This window comes from Chinchilla lanigera, unplaced genomic scaffold (assembly GCF_000276665.1).
Source record: "Chinchilla lanigera isolate Chin_1 unplaced genomic scaffold, ChiLan1.0 scaffold00105, whole genome shotgun sequence".
In the NCBI taxonomy this organism is placed as follows: domain Eukaryota; kingdom Metazoa; phylum Chordata; class Mammalia; order Rodentia; family Chinchillidae; genus Chinchilla; species Chinchilla lanigera.
The window spans coordinates 2,077,681-2,098,216 of NW_004955506.1; the positions used below are offsets into that span (position 1 = coordinate 2,077,681).

The 20,536-nt window shown below is 44.2% G+C and overlaps 1 protein-coding gene across 3 annotated transcripts in view; it reads right to left on the bottom strand.

Annotated features, from left to right (window-relative positions):
- The window catches only part of Rptor (regulatory associated protein of MTOR, complex 1), a 392,354-nt gene that overhangs the window by 68,259 nt on the left and 303,559 nt on the right, over positions 1-20,536 (bottom strand). For all 3 annotated transcript variants that reach the window (XM_005407318.2, XM_005407317.2, XM_013506089.1), the window contains 4 exons: positions 8,889-8,963; positions 5,956-6,021; positions 5,401-5,592; positions 2,100-2,240 (listed from right to left, as the gene is read on the bottom strand). In XM_005407318.2, the coding sequence (XP_005407375.1) occupies positions 2,100-2,240; positions 5,401-5,592; positions 5,956-6,021; positions 8,889-8,963 (474 nt within the window). The remainder of the gene's footprint in view (positions 1-2,099; positions 2,241-5,400; positions 5,593-5,955; positions 6,022-8,888; positions 8,964-20,536) is intronic.

The window sequence follows — 20,536 nt, forward strand, 5'->3', positions numbered from 1 at the left end:
ACAACAATTTGCAGTATAACAACCATTGGTAAATTCCTACAATCCTGTCTAGTGAAACAGCAGTGGAACATGTATTGTCTCTAATGTTCTTTTAAATTATTATTTTCTTATTCCCTTTAATAATTTGATCAATCTTCTATTCTTACATCTGGTAATCTGAGCAACTTCACTGAAGGTAACAATATGTAATATAACAACCATTGTTAATCCCTATCATTTGGTTTGAAACCCCATATCATTTTCAATGTCCTTGCATTGTTTTGTTTATATTTTGCTATTGTTCTTTTTTTTGGGTACTATTTTCTTTAAAACAAAACAAAACAAAACAAAACAAAACAAAAAAAAAAAAAAAGAAAAAAGGGAAAGTCCAGAGTACAGCTCACTTCCAGTGAAAGAGTCTGCTCATTTTGGGAGGCTATACTGACATGCTATGAAGGCTCTCTATCAGTAGGCTTTGTGCTCCTAGAAGCTGAGGCTAACTGTCCACCTCTGCAGGCTCCTTCTGGAGCCCAGTAGGAGCAGAGCTCATGTGTGAAGGCAGAAGGAGTGATCAAGAGCAGAAAAGGGCCCTTCCCAGTGGTGCACAGATAACTGCACCTGGGTCAGCATCAGCTCTGAGACCCAGCTGCTCTCACAGCTGACGGTGTCACATCTGGACGCCATAAGGGACAGGTAGCATGCAGCCCTGAAGGCTAGTGCACACCAAGCTGCCCATGGTGGAGATGTGAGCTACTGTTGAATGTGCTAATGTCCAGGACCTGTGCTCTTCAAAGGGACAGGAGCAATTACAAGCAGGAAAAGAGTAGATCATTTGAAAGTTTAAATTTGAAACATTTAAAAAAAATTTATTAAATTGTTCAAAACTTAGGTAGCCATGAAAGTACATACAGGGTCATGTGAAGGTGCTTGGTTGCACTGGAAGGCTTGTCAGGCAGCACCCCATGTGGGCTGCTGGGGACCACTCTCCTAATACTGGACACTCAGAGGCGGCACTTCAATTACCATCCTTTCTATTTTTAAATTGTTTTTGGAAAGAAGAAAAAAAGCTTTTTCTTACTTTAAAAAGAATTTTTACAGCCAATAAAAGTACCGATATGCTACATTTTTCAGTGATGGCCACTGAAGGCAACCTGACATGGGACAGGGAATAACTGAGCACAGGATAAAGGAAGCCAGGTCCAGAGAAGCAGCTAACCACAGAACTCAAAGACACCAAAGTCCTAGGGCAGGGGCTGCTGGGACCTGACTGATCATTTATAAGATCTCAGAAAATTTGGCATATGGACCTAGGTTGATTTCAGACGAGGGCACAAGATGCAATGCATCTCCTCTTTGTGAACCTGGGTGAAGCAGTGTGCTCAGATGTGTCCCCCCCAAGTCAGTATTGTGGCCTGCTCTCCACATGGACAACCCTAGAGCCACACCTAACTCGAGAGAGACCCATCTCTGAGGGGAGCCAAATATAACTGCTTAGAATCACTGCGAAGGAAGCTGGTAATACACAGCTCTGTGGTTACCTGTGGGCTGTTTTGCTTCCCTACCTCCAGTACACATTCTCTGCTCAGGAGCACCCTCCAGGTTTGTTATAAGACCACCAGAAAACCAGTGTTTCTCCCCAACACTCTCTTCTAGCTGGGAGAAAATGAACGCTGTGTGAAATCAGCTTTTTATAAAGGTTGAAACCATGGACAATAATCCATGATATTTCTATGTCTAAATGGATAAGAATTTTTAAGTCTATAAAACTGCTTTATGCAGTCACTGGCAAAGACAAGGCATGGCAAACACTACACAAACCTGCTGTCATCTGTGGGGCCCACTGCTGTTTTGCAGTGTGATGACATCTGCATGTGCCCTGGGCAGGAAAGGGCCAGTCGTACAAGCTACAGGAAGCACAGTTTGCTAAGCACTTTCGGATGAAGCAGATACATGAGTGTCTGGTGAAGAAATACACTCGAGAAATCTGCACTTAATGACCTGCATTCACATGTTGCACACAGAGAGAAAGTGAGTCCTTCCTGCCCCAGACAGAGCAGTGCTGGCTTGACCCTGGTGGTGCAAGGTGCCTTACAGTTGCCTCAAGAGCCACAGCCATATACCTTCCGGACCATGGGGCTCCCGTCATTGATCAGCTGTGCCAGCATCATGGCTACATTGTGGTCAATGGTGGTAGAATGGTCTGTTCTTTCAGCAGAGTTGCCCACAAATGTGCCAAGTGCAAAGACGGCTGCACAGCGGACCTGCAAGATAAGAGGACAGAGAGTCACAGACATGCCCAAGGCTGGGGTGTCTACTGTCTGCATTTCTAATGAGACTGCCTACAAGTTAATCCAATTCATTCAGATAAGCACAGCTCAACTCAATTCCACAAGTACTATTGAATAGCACTCTAAGCCCAGAGCTATACTTGTATTTATGGAGCAGAAATAGGGGAGGGAGCCTGGGGAAACCAAAGCAGGCATCATCAAGGCCCCAGTGAGAGTCAGGGAGCTGAGGCAGGAACTGTTTCTTCTGGAATCGACGGACCAGCCAGGTACCATGGGATTTGTAGCTGAAAGACCGGAACTCTGGGGAGAAGGTTGGGCTAGTCATGAAAAGGAGGAAGAGGGAAGTGGTGAAGGCATGGGCCTTGGAGACAGAGACCATCACAGAGGAGGCCTGGAGACTGAGAGGGAGTGAGGTGAGTGACACCTAGCTGGCCATGATGTCTGGGGACTGTGGTCAGCTCCTGCCTTCAATGTTGTGTGATCTTGGAGTTGGGGACAGGGGGAGAAGTCAGCCTTGTGGAACTTCCATTTCCTTATCTCTAACAGGAACACCACAACATATCCTGCATGAGGCTGTGGGAAGATTCAATGAAATAATATACAAGAATCTGAGAATTTCAATAAATGGTACTAAGACTTTGCCCTGTGGAACAGTCAGTGAGCACACACACTTGGATGGATTCAGAGTCACAGTGATTTAGGATGTGAAATCTGGTGGCCCTCAACCCCCATCTGTCACCCTGACAGCCATGGCATGAACAGTAGGCTTTAGGCCCTGAGCTTCCCACTGCACACAGGAGGTGGCAAGAGTACTTGGAACCAGCACCCTTGTGCAAGTCCAGGGTGGCTGCTACTGAGCCCATGCACCTCATGCTCCTTTAGTTCCATACATGAACCCCACAGGTGGCTCTGAGCCTGATAAAGGAGCAGAGCATGGGAAGAGGAGAGAATCAGGCCATCATACCTTAAGAAGAAGGCCTGGAGGCGGGGGTATCATGCCTTACAGAACTGTCCACACACTGTTGGTGACACACACCTATTCTCTCAACAAGGGGCAAGACCTGAAACACTCAGGAGAGGAGTGACAAAGCATTGTGTATTTCACCAACTTGGGGACAGGCAAGAGCCTAGACCACTAGCACCATTATGAATAGCATGGGTGAGCATGGCAGCAGGCAGAGCATAGGGTTCTGTGTTCCAGAAAACCCTGTTTGAAGACTCAGAGCTTGTCCACCTCTCCCTAGTCAATCTGTGTGTCATCACAGGCTCTCTGTCCACCTCTCCCTGTGAGGCCAAGGTCCATACTGCCCATGAGCAAGGTCAACCTCTCCTGGCCCTGTGCCCTGAGGCTCCCTGCTACCCATAGAGGAGCCCAACCTCAGCCATTCCTTAAGCCTCTGCTAGCACCCTATGAGACCTCTGTGTTCCCAGTTCCCCTAACTCTGAAGTATACTTCTGAAGCTATGGTCACCTGTTTCCTTCACAAGAGCACAGGACCATGATGTATGGTGCTACTCCAACATTCAACAGCTGGCCCAGCTATATCATTAATACTAATGGGTACCAGAGAAGTTTAATGACCAAAGAGCCCAGGTTCACCCTGAGAGGCTGTCTATGTTACTAGTCACCATTTGGCAAGGGTGAGGAAGCTGTGAGAATGTCACAGGAGGTGTATGCTGAAACACAGGAAAACTTCCATTTTCTTGCTAAGCAGGCCTAACTAATCATTTCTTCTATAACTCCCTATCTGTGGCATCCAACTATGAGCCTGGTTCTCAATGAAAACACAAATCGGATCCCAGTGAGCTCTGCCCCAGCCCTCTGTCCTAAGGTAGGCAGATACAATTTCCGGCCAGCTCTTCTGAGCCTGGCAGATTTCTTAAGCACTTTCCAAATGGTATCTCCTTTTTCAGAGCCATGTTTGTTCTTTTCATTTCAAATCCCAGTTTTCACTCTGCCCCATGTTTACATGGTTTAGAAAAACTGGTTTCTCATTTGCTTGGACTCCACATGTAGCTGAGGTGAGGAGGAGGAAGAGGAAGCGGACCTGTGGTATGCTGTGCAGCAAATGTGACAGGGCCTGGCCCATGCTGCAGGGCCGGGCCTAGCCAGGCTGTCCTGCTGGGCCTCAGGCTGAGGACAGTTCATTTTCTCTGATCAACCCTCAATTATCTCAGCGACACTGTCTCTGCTTTCTTTGGCTGTGAGGATGCTCAGATCAACTCTGTGGCTACTTTGGGTAAATAGGCATTATGGGCTATTTCTTTGCTGGCCTTAGTTCTTGAGGAGACATCTTGTTTATGTCCTAACTACCTCTAGTTCCTCCTCTGCAACTGACTTCTTCAGTGTAATGTCATGTTCTGTTTTTATTTTTTTTGTCTTTTTGAGACAGGGTCTCACTATGCATTTCAGGCTGGCCTTGAACTCACTTTGTAGCCCAGGCTGGCCTCAAACTTGCAGCAGTCCTCCTGCCTCTGTCTCCTGAGTGCTAGGATTACAGGTGTGTACCACCATGCCTGGCTTCTGTATTTTTGGTTGATGCATTCTGCCCTTTTGAGAACAAACTGTAAAGTAAGTAACTCTATTTCCCTGAGGAAATACTTGCGTGAGGACCCCTCCCTTTTAGAGGGCCTTACTGTGTCCTGGTGCCTAGAGGGCAGTGAGGGCAAATGGCCTGCAGTGTTGCTGGCACCTAGAAGCTGACTAAGAGGGAAAGTAGAGGGAGTACAGGTTCCAGGGTTCAGCTTCACCTGGGGTAGGGGACCTCAGAGTCTCTCCGAGCTACCCTAGTGGACGAGGAGGTGGATGAGGGTCCTGGGGCCAGACTGCCCCGCTATCAGCTGGCAGAGGAGCCCACCTAACCCCTGCACAGGATTGGAAGCTTGTACCCTGGCCTGCAGGGGTAGACACTGCCCACTATCTGCAGCCTGAGAAGTCATTAAGCATGAGGTCCCTATGTCTTATTCCTATGAACTGTGTGCAGCCCTGAACTTTCTAGATGTAAAATTATGCTGGGTTTGAGTGAGGCTCTGTGTGCTGTTCCTGGGACCTTTTTCATGAACAGTATCCCAGTGGGACCTGCAGACCTGCCACCCAGACCCAGCCTGAAACCACCCCTGTGAGGATGACTCACCTCGGGGATGGGGTCGGAGAGGAGGCTGTAGAGCTTTTCATGGGCGCTGTCCCTTACCCCGCACCATCGAGCTGAGTCGAAGTTCTGCCATATCCTCCCCAGACAGATGGCCACCCACTGGCGCAGCAGGGGGTGTGGGTCACTGAGCTGCTCCAGGCAGATGGCGATCAGGTTCCCCTGGAGGCAGGCTTCCTGGATAGGGCAGCATGACAACAAGTGGTCCTCTGCCCTGGGACCCAGGGCCTAGAAGAAGGGAACTGGCTAGGGTCGCAACTACTGTGGTTTCTTAGGGAAGCCTTGCTTAATCATATTGCAAGATTTGTTCAACTTTCCTTATTTGAAACCCCAGTGATTCCATTTTACCTTGATAGCTCTCCTGTGCTATCATCAGCTGCTGATATGCTTTGGTGGCCCTACTTTCTGAGGTGACTGGTCATCAGACCACCAGGACAATGGTCCTCTCTGTAAACATGGGGGTTTGGGCTGTACCTCTGCTCCCCGGCAATGCCAGGGGGGTGGGTGGCTCAGGGTGGCTGCAGCTGCTGTGGCACTCACCTGCCCTGTGGTATAGCTGTTGACAATCACTGCGAGAATGAAAGCGGTCATGGTTCTGTGTTCAGCCTGCAAAACAAGAACCAGCCATGGCTGTGTTTTCCCACAGCAGAGATGAATGGTTCCCTGAGCAGAGTGATGTTGTCTTTCGGAGTCTTTAGGAGAAGCTAGACACCTAACTAAAGTAACAAGAGCCAGCCTTTTTGTTGTCTGATTTGACTCCACAAAAAAGAGCAGCATTTTTAAAGGACTGACTGCTCTCTTGATGGCTAATGCCACAGCATGGGCCAAGGCTAGCTTGAGCCCTTCATTAGAAGGCCATTGGGGGGTTCACTGGTATGAAGGGCTGACCTCTGTTTTCTATGTAAGCTTATTTTTTCCTGCTCAAGCACAATGGCAGCAAAATGAATGAAAGTAACATTTTAACTTTTTTTTCCTCTTTTCTGGGCTTCTATTGGATTGATCAATTTTTCTTCTTCTCTGCCATACCCATTTGGAAATCAGCCTACTTTTGACTTCTTAACAGTGCTTTACCTTTCTTACCCTCTCCAGGGCAGCACAGCTGGGTAGGGAAGTGCATCGCGCAGTCACCTCTTTAGCACTGCAAAGGTTACCCTACCATCATCTGGGTTGGTGTTGTGGTGAGACTGTACTACTTGTGAGGTGCTATTTAGCCCTTGCAGGTAACCTTCCTGTGTGCCCTGGTTGCTTTCATAGTATGAGCCTTTGATAGTTATCACTTTCATTATGATGTGCCCATATGGATTTGTTTTCATTTTACTTCTTAGGGATTCACTGTGCTTTTAAAATCCCAACACTCATTTCTTCCTTCCAATGTGGAAAGTTCTCAGTCATCATCTGTTTGAAAGCTGCTTCTCTGCCTTTCTGAATGATGTTAATGACAGTGAACTTTTTCACTATATCCCTCACCCTTTCAGGCCCCAGAAGGCACCTTCTCTGACTCTCTTACTGCACATCTCTTCTGCTGTTAGTTCATCTGCTGAGTTTTCAAATGATGACACTGTCTCTTCTTCCATGACAGGTTCAATTTTTTTTTTTTTTTTTGTTCTACCTATTTTTTAAAAATCTGTTATTTTTGAGGATGAGTAATAAACACAAAATACTCTGAGGTCTAATGAAGATATAAGACTATTTCAGGAGAACACAGGGCTTAATGTTTGGCATAGTTAAACTGTCTTACTCAGTTGTTCTGAGCATGCTCATTCATGCTAGTCCCCCTTTGCCTGGGGCCCTGCGAGCTCTGCTCTGGGTGCCAGTCCTGCTCTGTCTCGGCATTTCCATCCTGTGGGAGCACCTCACTCTGCCTACCCCTGCCTGCGTCTGTAGGAAAGCTTCGAGTTTGGGTCCTGTGTTATCCCGGGAGATTTCGAATTTTTTTTTTTTTTTTCACGATGATCTCTTGCTGTGACTCTAACATTTGTGGGCAGAGGAAACTCAGAGCTTGCACTGTGAGCAGAACAGGTTTGAAGTTTCAGCTTCTCCTCACGGCCCTTTTCTTTTCCACCAAGCACAGACAAACAGTCATGCTGCTTGTCCCCTTTTATGAGGGTCAGAGCACGACTTGCAGGCTCCTGGTGTGAGCAAGGCTGTCACTCAGCAGCACTGCCTGCGCTGGGCCTCGCATCCCTTGAAGGCTGAAGGTCTGCACAGTGAGCGCCATGCTAGGAGTTGCCACAGGAGTGCCTCTGCTGCCTACCACGGCTCTCTGTGGATCACTCTCAGTCTCCAGCATTCGAGAATTCCCTTTTCTTTCTTTCAGATTTAGCTCTGTCCTCCAGTTGGAGTAGTTAAAGTGGGTCTTCTTCATGTCAGCTGAGCTCATTGTTTTGCTGCAAATTGCAGTTTAGTGCTCATTATCTCTTGTTTGATTTGTAGAGTATTCTTACTTACCCTGGAGAACGGGGAAGTGGTTATTTCGAAAACTCATATAAAGTATATTACATTGCCTATGATAGTATTTAAGAATATCACCTAAGTGAAGCACACAAGTATTATTTATCTTTCATATACCAGTACTGTTTATCCTGTGGCTGGTGTTTTTCTTTCTTTTTTTTGGTACTGGGAATCAAACTCAGGACCTTGCGCTTGCCAGGCAGGTGCTGTTCCACTGAGCTATATCCCCAGCCCACTGCTGTTTTTCTTATCTTTAGTTTAGAAAAACAACTAGAGGGTAAAATTACATATAAAAGTTCTTGCTATAACTAAAGTCACCTAAACCTGTATAAATGTGCTGCTATACTTAAATATTATGGTAATATTGTTATATTAATAAATTATTTAGGACATCTATTTTGTTCTCATGATGGAAGGAGCTAGATTTACAGAATAAAGAAATTAACTACAAAGCATTATAAGAAGGTAGTATATAAGCTATTTATGGCTCATTTCATCTAATTTTTGAACAATTTAATAAAATAAAAATCATTTAAAACTTAAGCTCTCAAATGATCTATTCTTTCCTTCATCCTTCCCCTCTTTTTTCCTGTTGGATTTGTCAAGTTCCAGGGCCTTTGGAGGCACGGAAGTTACTGTACCATGGGTGTACATGTGCTTATTTGTCCATCTAGTTCAGTGAGGGAGAGATGTCACTGCAAGGCAGAGGTGTGCAGTGAAAGCTGATGGATGCAAACCAAGCTCACCCAGTCTGGGCACACAGGTGAACTAAAGCCAGTTATGTAGGGGCATGGTGTGCAGCAGAGTATGGCATGGACAAAGGAGCAGCCCCCGCGACCCCTGCCCCATGTCTGAGTCCCCAACCTGGCATTCCTCTGTGGAGACCCTCTCCACTAAGCGAGGAATTAGGGGCCACCTTGCCTCTTGTCAGTGGAACTGCAAAGCGTCGTGTGCAAGCAGACACAGAGGACACTGTCTCTGATCCTGGGCCCACCCAAAGAAAAATGAAATTTGGTCCTTACTGGCATGTATGGGTCTGCTAAGACGGAGAGGAAGTACTTGTGACCGTTGTCCTTCACGAGGTCAGCTTGGCATGACTGGAGGGAGAAAGGAGATACAGGGAACAGCCATAAGGTTGGATGCCTGCAGGGGCTTTTGAGGCTTCTTTTTTTTTTGGTCTTTTTGAGACAGGGTCTCGCTATCAGTTCAGGCTGGCCTTGACCTCACTCTGTAGCCCAGGCTGGTCTCAAACTCACAAGGATCCTCCTGCCTCAGCCTCCCGCATGCTGGGATTACAGGGGTGTGCCACCATGCCTGGCCTGAGGCTTCTTGTGAAGTATGAACAAACAAGTAGGTGGGGGTTTCATCCCATTATTTCTCAAGTTTGGTTTGCATTTGAGAAAACTGCTCAGGCTGTTGTTCACAGACATACTTCCTGGGCTGAGAAAAAAGGGCCAGGATCTTAAATATGCTCAGAAATAAAGTGCTCCATAATATTTCCTAAAAACACCTTCTGATTTCCTGGCTGTGGGCTGGCTGGTGTGGGAGCTGCACTTAGCCCACAGCCTCTGCCAGGGCCAACCCCAAACCCAACCCCAGGTTCAGCTTTTTTTTTGGTACTGGGAATCAAACTCAGGACCTTGCACTTGCCAGGCAGGCACTTGTGCCACTGAGCTATATCCCCGGCCCAGGCTCAGCTTTAAGTACCACTCAACACCACCCCTATTTCCACAGCCCGGGGCCCCTACTGAAGTCTTACAGAGGATTTGGCCTTACAAAATACTTGAAAACAGTCATCTGTGTGAATACAACTCTTAGGAATCATTAAGTTATATTTCACAGGCATCCTCTAGAGGCTAAGTCCCCAACCACAGGGAGAGCTCTAGGGTGGGAGGTGTAATGTGTCAAAGAAGCCTCCAGGTATTCAACTCTTTCCAGTTCCTCAAATCACCCTGTCCTGGTGGCGACACTATGTGTGGCTGCTGTGCATCACAGTTTTGGGGCCACACACAGAGAGCACTGGCTTGTTCCTGGAGAGACTGCATAACCACACCTGACTCATTGTTGCCATACATGGTGATACATGCTTGCAAGAGCAGAGGTGCCACAGTGGCTGGGCCCATTCCTCAGGGGTGCGCTTATAAAGAGAAGCTCCCTCCTTACATCAATAAACTGATAACACAGGGCCTTGCTCTGTTGAAATGGGAATTAGAACAAGATGGAGAGAGGACACTGGGATCAGGTTGTAGCCTTCTAACCCCAGCTGTGGAAGCCAGTTAAGCCTATCAGATTTCAAGAAACAGACTTCAGAGGTTCCTTGCCTTAATTGAGGCTATTGACAAACTAAGGCATAGACCAGTCTTCTCCAGAAAGACTCAGCCCCTAGGGCCAGCAAAGCGGATGTTGAACCAGCAGTGGGAGTGCCTTCTGGGAATAAAGTCACCTTTCTTTGTTTTCAAACCAGGGGTTTGACAGTCAAATCAAAGCCCACACATTCAAGGGAAGCGCCTTAGACCTGTCTCATCAAAGAGTAAAGTGTCATTAATTCATACCATATAATGCTGAATCTGAGTCTCCTAACTCAGAATATCTAAAGTGATAACTTATTATGTCATTAAACTAGGAGTCTGGCAATTATTAGGTATCTATTAAAAGATCTGTTTTGATAAGTGGTAATGGCACCTCTTCATAGCCTACCTTCATTTTCAGTGCTCAGTAGGTATCATTGTTTCTTGGTTTATAACACTCAGATTTTTACCTCTTGGAGCTTGGGCCTCTCCTGCAAGTCCATACCCTATCCCATGCACTCTCCCCAGTTATGAATGGCTTAGGCTAAGGACCTCATTATACTGAAAGGAAAGCAAGACTTCAAAATGCAAGGGGAGGAAAGCCACCAACAGGTAACACACTTGGGAAAAACACAGGCTCAGTGGAGAAAAGACCTGGGGGCTCCGACAAAGGCCAGGAGATGTCAGCCAAGAATCTGCCAAAGCAGAAGCTTCCCAAGGGCTTTACTGTGTTGTGGTTGCTGCTTGCCTCAGATCAAGCACAGATGTGACATATTAAGGCCAGAGCACAAAGAAGGGGATGGGAGAGAGAGAAAAGCAAGAAAATGAAATGGTTTTCTTGGCTGCCCCTCCTCCACTGCAATGAAAACCAGTCTGACTCGAGTCATTTGTGTGTCAGGATATAAGGGACTTAGAACACAGAAAATGAAGGGGAGGAAAAGAAGCAAAGCAAGCAGAAAGAAGAAAGATGCAAGCATATGATTTGTGGCTGCAGCAACTACAGATGTACTATGCAAACACATCCAAGGGAGCAGAGCAGAAGTCCTGACACTCCACTTCCTTCTGCAGGGGCAGGTCTGTGAGCCAGTATGGGTTCTTATTTTTGAATATTCGGGCAAAATGTGTGAGGAGAGACCCTACCTTCACATCCTATTACAGAAGGCGAAGTCTATTTTATCAGGAAGCAGGAATACAGGACTGGTACAAAAACAGGCCACCATGCTAAGTGGACAGTAAGAGATGAACCACATAGACAGCCCCAGGGACACAGGACCAGGGCCTGAACCCCTGGGAGCTTTTGCCTTGTCATGAGAAAGGACTGCAGTGCACAAAAGGTAAAGAAGTTTCCAATGAGAGAAGAGTGCCCCACAGTGAGCCCTTGGTGGGTGATTAGCATCGCGCAGTAGGGTGCTGCCAGGGAGCCCATATGAAGACAGACGGAGGACACATGGGGTGTTTACATACCCAGCTCTTTCACACTAGTAGTGCCTGAAAATATAATACCCACGTAGGGATTCTGTTTATGGGTCACAAGAGCTCACTGTTCCTCACAAATTCAGCAGAGTATCTACTGGGAAGTTGAATACGCATGCCTTTCCTTATGCCTTAAACCCTGAGCACAACTTGCCATGTGAGGCATTAAAAACAACACAGATGCTTATACTTTCATTTCTTCTCTCCCTCTCTGCTGTTGTATGTGATTAGAATTCATTTCTTACTTACTCCTCTGACGGTTTTTCCTTACAGAAACGTTAAGTGTGAGTATATACACGCAGCCATCCTTTTCTTAAATGAAAACACCTACTATGTCTGGTGATTCTGTTCCTTCTTTTTCTTTTTTCTAAAATTTTTAATCAATACATAATAATTATACATATTTAAGGGTTATAATGTGATGATCTGATAGATGTGACCTTGCTTTTCTTAGCTGAAAAGTGCATCCATCCTGGAGAAGGTGCCATGTCTACTCACATGAGCTTCCTTGCTCTTTGTCCAGTGCCTGCAGGCTGGTGTTGATTTAACCAGTCTCCTATGGATACCTGGACCCTTCAGTCAAACTATATTTTTTATAATTACAAGTGATACTGGAATGCACAAACTTCTATGCAAATTATTTCCTATATAGGCAGGTAAAGCTGTAGTGTGGATTACCAGAAGGCAGACTGCTAGATCAAAGATAAAGGCACTATAATGTTCCTATCCTATTTCATAAATGGATGTATGTTTATTATTATGTGTTTCCTACAACAACCATTGAGAATAGTTAATGATTTTTCAATAGGTCACTCATGTATAGCTCTATTTATTTTCTTTAGAAGCCACTTTGAAGATACCAAAGTATAGTACAACAACTCTTGATAATCTCCTACCTCTTTTGTCTGTAACTCACTATTATTTGTCTATTTGTTTTCCTGAGAAACTATTTTGTAGACAATAATATGTAAAACGATAACCATTGATAATTTCCTACCATTTTGTCTGTAATTTGCTAAGTGCCCCCTATTATTATGTTATCTTTCTTTTATTCTTTAAAAAAAAAAAAAAAAAATAAAGGCACTAGTAGTTACCCCTTGATGCTTTTATAACATACCTAATGTTGTAAATGTCTGAACTTTTGCCAATTTGATAAGAAAAAAATGGTACTTCAAGTGCAGCTTTACTTTATATTTACTATGAAAAAGATAAAGCATTTTAATATAATTAGCTGTATGTGCTTATTTTTCTATGAACTCTTGTTGGCTCATGTCCTGTGACCATTTCTCTATTGGACTACTGATGTTTTTTTCTTGGTTTCTAGGAGCTCTTTGTGTATCAGGCAAGCCACTCTTTTATCTGTAATACAGATTTTGTTTGTCTTTTTGAGACAGGGTTTCACTATTCAGTTTAGGCTGGCCTTTAACTCACAGAAATCTTCCTGCCTCAGCCTTCTGAGAGCTTGGATTGCAGGTGTGCGCCACCATGCCTGGCTTGTAATATAGTTTTAAATATTTTTTCACTTGGAATTTTTGTTTTATTTGTATGCAGTCAGGTTTATTATTTTTCAAAGACTTCTAGATTTTGAGTCACAGTTTAAAAGGCTTTCATTACTTCAGGGTTTAGCAAAATTTGCCTAGGTTTCTTCTAGTGCTTTGATGGTTTTATTCTTTATATTTAATATCATTAATGTTAATTCCAGATCTCAAGGTGTGCAATGAGCCTCTGTTAGCTAGTCATTACGGTGACAAAATACCAGATATAATCAATGTGTAAGGAGGAAAGGCTTATTTTGGCTCGTGGTTTCAGTCCATGGTCATTTAGTCCCACTGCCTCTGGACCAGTGGCAAGGTAGCATATCATGGTGACAACACATAGTGGAGCAAAGCACAACTGGAAGAGGAAGAGGAGGGGCCAAGGTACCACTATCTCCTTCAAGGGCACACCCTCAATGCTGTAAGGCCTCCTCTGAGATCCTACCCCTTAAAGATTTGAACCCCTCCCAATAATGTCACTGGGGGACCAAACCTTTAATATATGCACTCTAGTGGGACATTCAAGATCCCAACTAAAGCAGCTTCCTAGTTACTCTAACACCACAAATTAAAGAGTCTGGTCTCACTGCTCCACGCACACAAGATGTGATCTAAAATCTCAGGTGTATTTAGGTCTGTCTCTGGCGCACATTTGGTCTCTATGTGTCTGTTTGTGACCCAGTATCATATTCCACACTGTTCTTTATTATTGTCTTCATGGTTAACTTGATATCTGATAGGACTAGTTCTCCATCCTTATTTTTCCTATTCAGAATTTACCTGCATCTTATTTATTTCTCTACTTCAAACTTAGAACAGGTTTGCCTAGTTCCAGAAAAAAACCCTGCTGGTAATTTTATTTGGATTATATTGAAGTTATAAATTAACCTAGAGAACGGTGACATATTGATGACATTGAATCTTTCTGTAAAAGAACAGAGAATGTTTTTATTTGTTCAAGTTGATTTTTGTGTCCTTCAGGAATGTTTTAAAGTTTACTTCATGGTAAACTTTTTCATGTCTCAGGTTAAGATTATTCTTAGATTTATGACTCTACTATAAATGGGGTGATCTTTCCATCTTCTACTTGGTTGTTACTTTTGATTTCTATATATTAATTTTAAATCTTCCACCTTAGTAAGTTTTCTTGGAATTTCATTGATCCCACTGAGTTTCTTAGGTATGAAGTCCTATCACTCGCAAATACTAATAGCTCTATGCCTTTCTTTCTCCTGTCTAACTGTGTGGCTGATAATGACAGCAGGCCTCTGATATTGCTCCTGTTTTAGTGAGAATGCTGTTTTCCTCCACTAAGTATGATTCTTGCTTTTGGCTGATATGAAAACACTGAGTGCTAGGGAAGCAACCACTGATGCCAGTTTTAGTGGGTATTTTTCTTGTTTTTGAGAAGATACATGTTAGTATTCTTCTATCTGCTAATGTGTTGCCTTAACAGCTTTCTTAATATTGAACCATCCTTGCATCCTTGAAAACCCACTCAGTCATAGCATATTATCTGTTCAATATTTTGCTGTATTATTTCTAAATGTTTGTTTCAATTAGCAATAATCGCGCCTCGGATAAACCTCATTGGCTACGATACTGCCACTGCGCAAAGCTATTTCTAAATGTTTGTAAGTGTGAATGTAATATAGTTTGCTTTTTTTGGTGTAAACTTAAGGTTTTAAAAAATTGTAGTAAGGTGCATATAACATAAATTTACCTTTTTTAAAATTTTAGACAGGGTCTCCCTATGCAGCTCAGGCTGGCCTTGAACTCACTATGCAGTCCACACTGGCCTTGAACTCACAGTGATCCTCCTTGCCTCAGCCTCCCAAGCGCTGGAATTATAGGTGTGTGCCACTACGCCTGACTGAAATTTACCATTTTCAAGTGTATAGGTGAGTGGCCCTTATTTCCATTGTAGATTATGCTTATTTCATGAAAAAAAATTTAACATATTTTCCTTCTTTAAGAAAATGCTCTAAATGTGCTTAACAGCAGAATTAACTGCTCTTTACGAATTTGGGATAGGTTTTCTTTTTACAGCAACTTTCTGTATTCCTTCTATGGAATCTAGTCTAGTAAAGCCTTGTTTCTTCTTCAGTACTTATGTACACTAAGCTCATGCTCTACCCTTGGGTTATATCCCTCATCTTTTTAAATTTTATTTTGAGATAGGGTTTCACTGAGTTACTCAGGACAGCCCCATGAATCTCCTGACTCAGAAGTTTTCTATATTAAAGTCTTTAATGTATTTACATACAAATACACAAAGTAATCTTAGGACTTAGACTATTTTCTTTCCAGCCTCTCCTCTTCTGTCATTTCTAGATTTTCACTTGTCAATCTTGTGGGATAACCTGTTACCTGTGTACTTCCTCCCTTGCTCCCTGCTTGGCTCAGGGCTGAATGGCCAAGGTCTCTGGCACAAATTTCATCTGAAAATTTGCTTTCCGCTTGAACTCAGTTATTTCTACAGCGTAGACCTAACTGTCCTAGCCAGGCCTGACACTGTCCCTGAGGTGTCCTTCACTGTTTGGTGCCAATGACCCAAGGACTTGTGTTTGATACAAGTCTGTATGACAAACAGTTGTACTCAAGATGTTTTTCTGAAGCCAGATGTGCATGGTGCCCATCTGTAGTCCCAGCACTTGGGAGGCTGAGGCCGGAGGATTATCATGAGTTCAAGGCTAGACTGAGGCATACAATGAGACTTTGCCTCAAATGAACAAACAAACAAATGTCTCTCTGGATATTGGAAGATGTCTGCTCAGCCCTCTTCCCACTTTCTTGGAGCCTTCATACTTTCTGCTACTTGCCCTTCTCTCCTGCCAACCCATCGTGTTTGAGCCCCACAGGCTCTGCCTGTCAGGCCAGCCTAGGCTCCCTCCCTCTTCAGGGACTCTGGCGAAGCTCATTGGTGTTTCTGTGCTGGAATGGGCCAGGTGTACTTCCAGCTCCTCTGCTAGCCTCTGAACACTGTGAAGTCCTAGAAGGAAGCCCGGCCACTGTGCATGGCTGCTATGAATATGTGAGCAAAAGTTTGCAGTGAGGTGAGATATCACAGTTTCTAATCATAGTGCACCTGGTAACTCCATCCAGGCTGGAAGTCAATCTAGCCTTGTATGAAAAGCAGCCCTGTGAGGAAATCTAGGCTCTGCCCAGTGCAGGATGCAGCCCAGTGAGCTCTGGGAAACTGGCACTGTCTGGACCACATAGGAGACCTGGATTATCTCACATCCTGCACAGCCAAACTGTGGTTGCCCTTTTTGTCAAACTCAAGAGGTAGGAGGAGGAATCTGGGCATGAGAGATAAGAGAAAAGCAGTTCACCAAGAGCAGGGAGAGGGTGGGTGTCCATATTTTGGTCAGGAAAAGGGAACTCATTCACCTCACACATAGCTCTTCTGCACCCTACACGGGGCTCTTCTGCAGAGCTCTATACCACTGCACTGCACAAACAATGGACCTGTGTAAAGTTCAGCCACAGACATGAAGCATCTTACAAAACAAAAATCCCCAGCACATCCCAGCAATCTTCTTCCAGGTCATAATTTGGAGGAGTCGGGGACAAGAGTAACATCACAGTGAGGCATCGAATACTGCCTCAGCCATGCCAGCACCCACAATAAGATGTTCTGGTGACAGCACAGAACCAGGGGGCAATGTGCTAAGACAGCACTTTACCTCTGTGGTCCTCCCCAAACCATCACTAGTCTAAAGGGAAAATCAGCTGTCAAGTGCCAGGAGTGGGGTCATCTACAAAACCCGACCAATGCTCCTCATGTCAAAGGTCATCAAAGAAAAGGGCAGCCAGGTGTAGTGGTGCAAGCCTGTAATGCCGGCCACTCCCAGCTACTTGGGAGGTGGAGGCAGAAGGATTACAAGTTCAAGCACAGCTTTGGCAACTTAGTGAGATCTCATAACAAAATAAAAAGGGCTGAGGACATAGCTTAGCTTAGTGGTACAATGCCCTATAGTTTTGATCCCCAGTATCAAAAATAAAAACAAAAACAAAAACAAAAACAAAAAGTCAAGGGAAAACTGAAAAACTCCCAGGCTAGGTTAGCCCAGAGGAGCCCAAGGATGTCTAAGGAGCCCAAGGATGACCAAAGATCATGAGGAATCCTGCATGAGATCCTGGGCAGAAAAAAGACACTAGATAAAGCAAGGAAATGGGATGAAAGCTTGGACTGTGGTTAATAATGAGGTACTAACACAGAGTCACTTGTGATGTAAGATGTCAACAGGGGAAACTTGGTGTGAGGTACTGTCTTTCTTAAGTTGTCAGTAAACCTAAAACTGTTCCAAAAAATAAAGTTTGTTAAGACAGAAAGCACAGGAACAAGGAGTTCAGGACATGAACAAACAAATCAGAGCCCAGCACAGGGGGAAATCTTTTGAATGGAATCTGTGTGTCTGAGGAGGAAGGAGCAGAGAAAGCGTAGAGAGGTGGGAAGTGGGGGGCTGTGATGTCCCAGCAAGGGAGCTGTGAGGAACCCTCTCTGCAGGGTAGGCTGAGTCCAGTCTTGGGCTGGGAAGAAAGCTCAGAAGTGGGGCTACACTCATGGAATGGCTCCTTCTTAGGACCAGGGCATGGCCAAGCCTCTCTGTAGCCCCAAACTTGGATACATAGTACTTTCTAAATACTAACTCAAAGTGTGTTTTTAAATTCACTGACATTGTGCCCTTGTTGTTCCCTTGTGGTACTATAAATAAAACTTTATTAACTGTAACTTGGAATGTCTGCCTGAATTGCATATTAATTGTGCCTATGAAAAAAAATCTCAATTAAGTGGAACCCAGCTTACAGGAGTCCTTAATTAACTGCCTCCCCTCCCTTAATCTTGTTAATTAGCAGAGAGACAAATGACAACGGACTTGAGGAACTAATTAAAACCCACTACCACAGCCAGCCTCCCCAAGCATGAGGGGCAGACAGTACAGATCCGGTCACTTCTGCATTACTCATGCATAAGTCATGTTCTCTTGACCTCTGATCCAAACATATGACCTTCAGGAAAACTAAAAAAGTATTCTACCACATCTATTTCTCCTTCCCTTTCCCTTGTATTTTTCTGTATCTTTGAAAGCTGAAGATAGCATGATGCTTTGCAACCAAAATATTCCAAGGCAAAGGACTTTGCTTCCATAACCACAAAGTTATTACCACTCTTAAGAAATGTGAGGGTGATACAGCACTACTACTGACATTGAGCCCATAAACAAATTCCTCCCATATGTTCACAGCCTCTGGATGTTGGTCCAGGCTTCAATTAGAAACTGTACTCAGTTACCACACAGCATTAATTTATATTTTTGTGGCACTGGAAGACTGAACTCAGGCTTTGTAGATGCTAGGCAAGTGCTCTACCACTGAGTTACATCCCCAACTCTTTTATTGTTCTTTTTATTTTGAGATAGAATTACACTAAGTTGCAGTAATGACTGATACATTGTGTCAATTTGAGAAGTTAGAAACATAGCACTTCTACATCCTGGGTTGCAGAGAACATGCCCTTACTGCTCTAGGATATTGTTCACTGTGTCAACTTGAGAAGTTTAAAAGTTTAACTAAGTGATTCAGCAGGAGGCCAGGGTCCTTACTTTGTAAGCATCCTCAGCCTGTGCAAGAGGAGGGCACTGAGTTGGTGTGAGTGCTACATACAACTGCATGAGGGGGTGGTAGCCTCCTTACAATATAAGAGAGGAAAGGAGGCTTGCCCCCTCTTTGCTCTTCTTGCTTTTGCTGTCTTCTGCTGCCTTGAACTGTTGCCCCTGTGCCATGCCACCCTACCTTGGAGCTAGTTGATTATGAACTAAAACCTTCACAAACTGTAAGCTAAATAAACTTTGTTTTTCTTAATTTTGGGCGTCAGGTATTTTGTCTCAGCAACGAGAGAGAAAAGTAACCAAGACAGTTGCCCAGGCTGGCTTTGAACTTGTGATCCTCCTGCCTCAGCCTTAGGATTACAGGTGTGTGATACCGCACTCACCAGAGAAGCATTAATATTAACTGAACAACGTTCTCACATAATTTTATACACAGACTTTCTGTTTTGGTCTTTCCTGAATTAAAAACCCAGTACAGTTCCTTGTTGACTGTTGGGTAATTTGAAATTTTTCACAGCTTCATTGAAGTGTAAGTGATATATATACAAGAAGTCACTCAGACTTAAAAGTGCAGAGTTGGGTGATTTTGCACACATGTATACATCTGTGAAGCCATCACTATAATAAGGTAATGAGTAAGCCATGAAAAGTCCCTTTCCATTTCTTTGGTCATCCTTCGCCCACCCTTAGCTGCCCATAGGCAGCTGCTGATCTGCTTTCTATGACTATGGATAAATTTGCATTTTGTAGAATTTTAAATAAATGGAACTACATAGTACATATCTACTACTGGTTTCTTTCACTCAGCCAAATTATATTGGGATCAGGTTATGCTTTATTTTGCAGAATGGTATGCCCTTGCACGGATAAGTCACAGTTTGTTAGTCATTCACTTGTTTATGTACATCTGAGCTATTCCCAGCTGTTGGCTAATATATATAAAGCTGCTATCAATATTAGTGGTCCATGTGCTTCCATTTCTTTTGGATGAATGATACTTAGGAGAGGCATGACTGGAACACTGTGGTGGATTAACTAATGGTCAACTTACAACACCCAGCTGAACTGAATCAGTGTGGTGCTGGGTGTGGATGGACCACCTGATTGCTACCAACAGCATAAAAGGAGAACTGGAGAAGATGGTGCGCTGTTGATTCTCCTGGAGAAGCTTGTCATGCTGGTTTTCTTGATATGAAATCAGCTGTTTTCACTGCTGGAGGAGCTTGGGTCCTTACTGTCGCTGAAGATGGCTGTGGTTCTTGTCCAGGGAGCTCAGGTCCTTACCTTGAGCATCGCTTCCTGGCTCTATTGCAGATCCCTCTGCCTGGTGGCACAGACCTTTCATTCCAATGGTACAGATTTTCTAGCTTCCATCATGGACCTTTGGGCCTTCCCAGTGAGGTCTTTGATACAGACTTGCATGAGACATTGTCATGTGCTCTAGGCCTCCAGTGGGAAGTGTGGACATTACCATGGGCTCTAGGTCTTCAGCTGGACTGATGCAGGACATTGCTGTGGGATCCAGGCCCTCAGCTGGATTCTTTGGGTCTCTAGTGTGTGGATAGATTTCCCATACTCTTGCATTTGACTCTTAGGGTGAATAATAATCTCATAAATAATCTTATAAATTATGTCTCCTGCATTAAATCTTTTCCCTTGTAAACCCTGACTACAACAAACATCCATAAATTTGTATGTTAAATAGAAATAATTTTCAAAAGTGGTTGATCCATTTTGTATTCTCTTCAGCAATGCATTA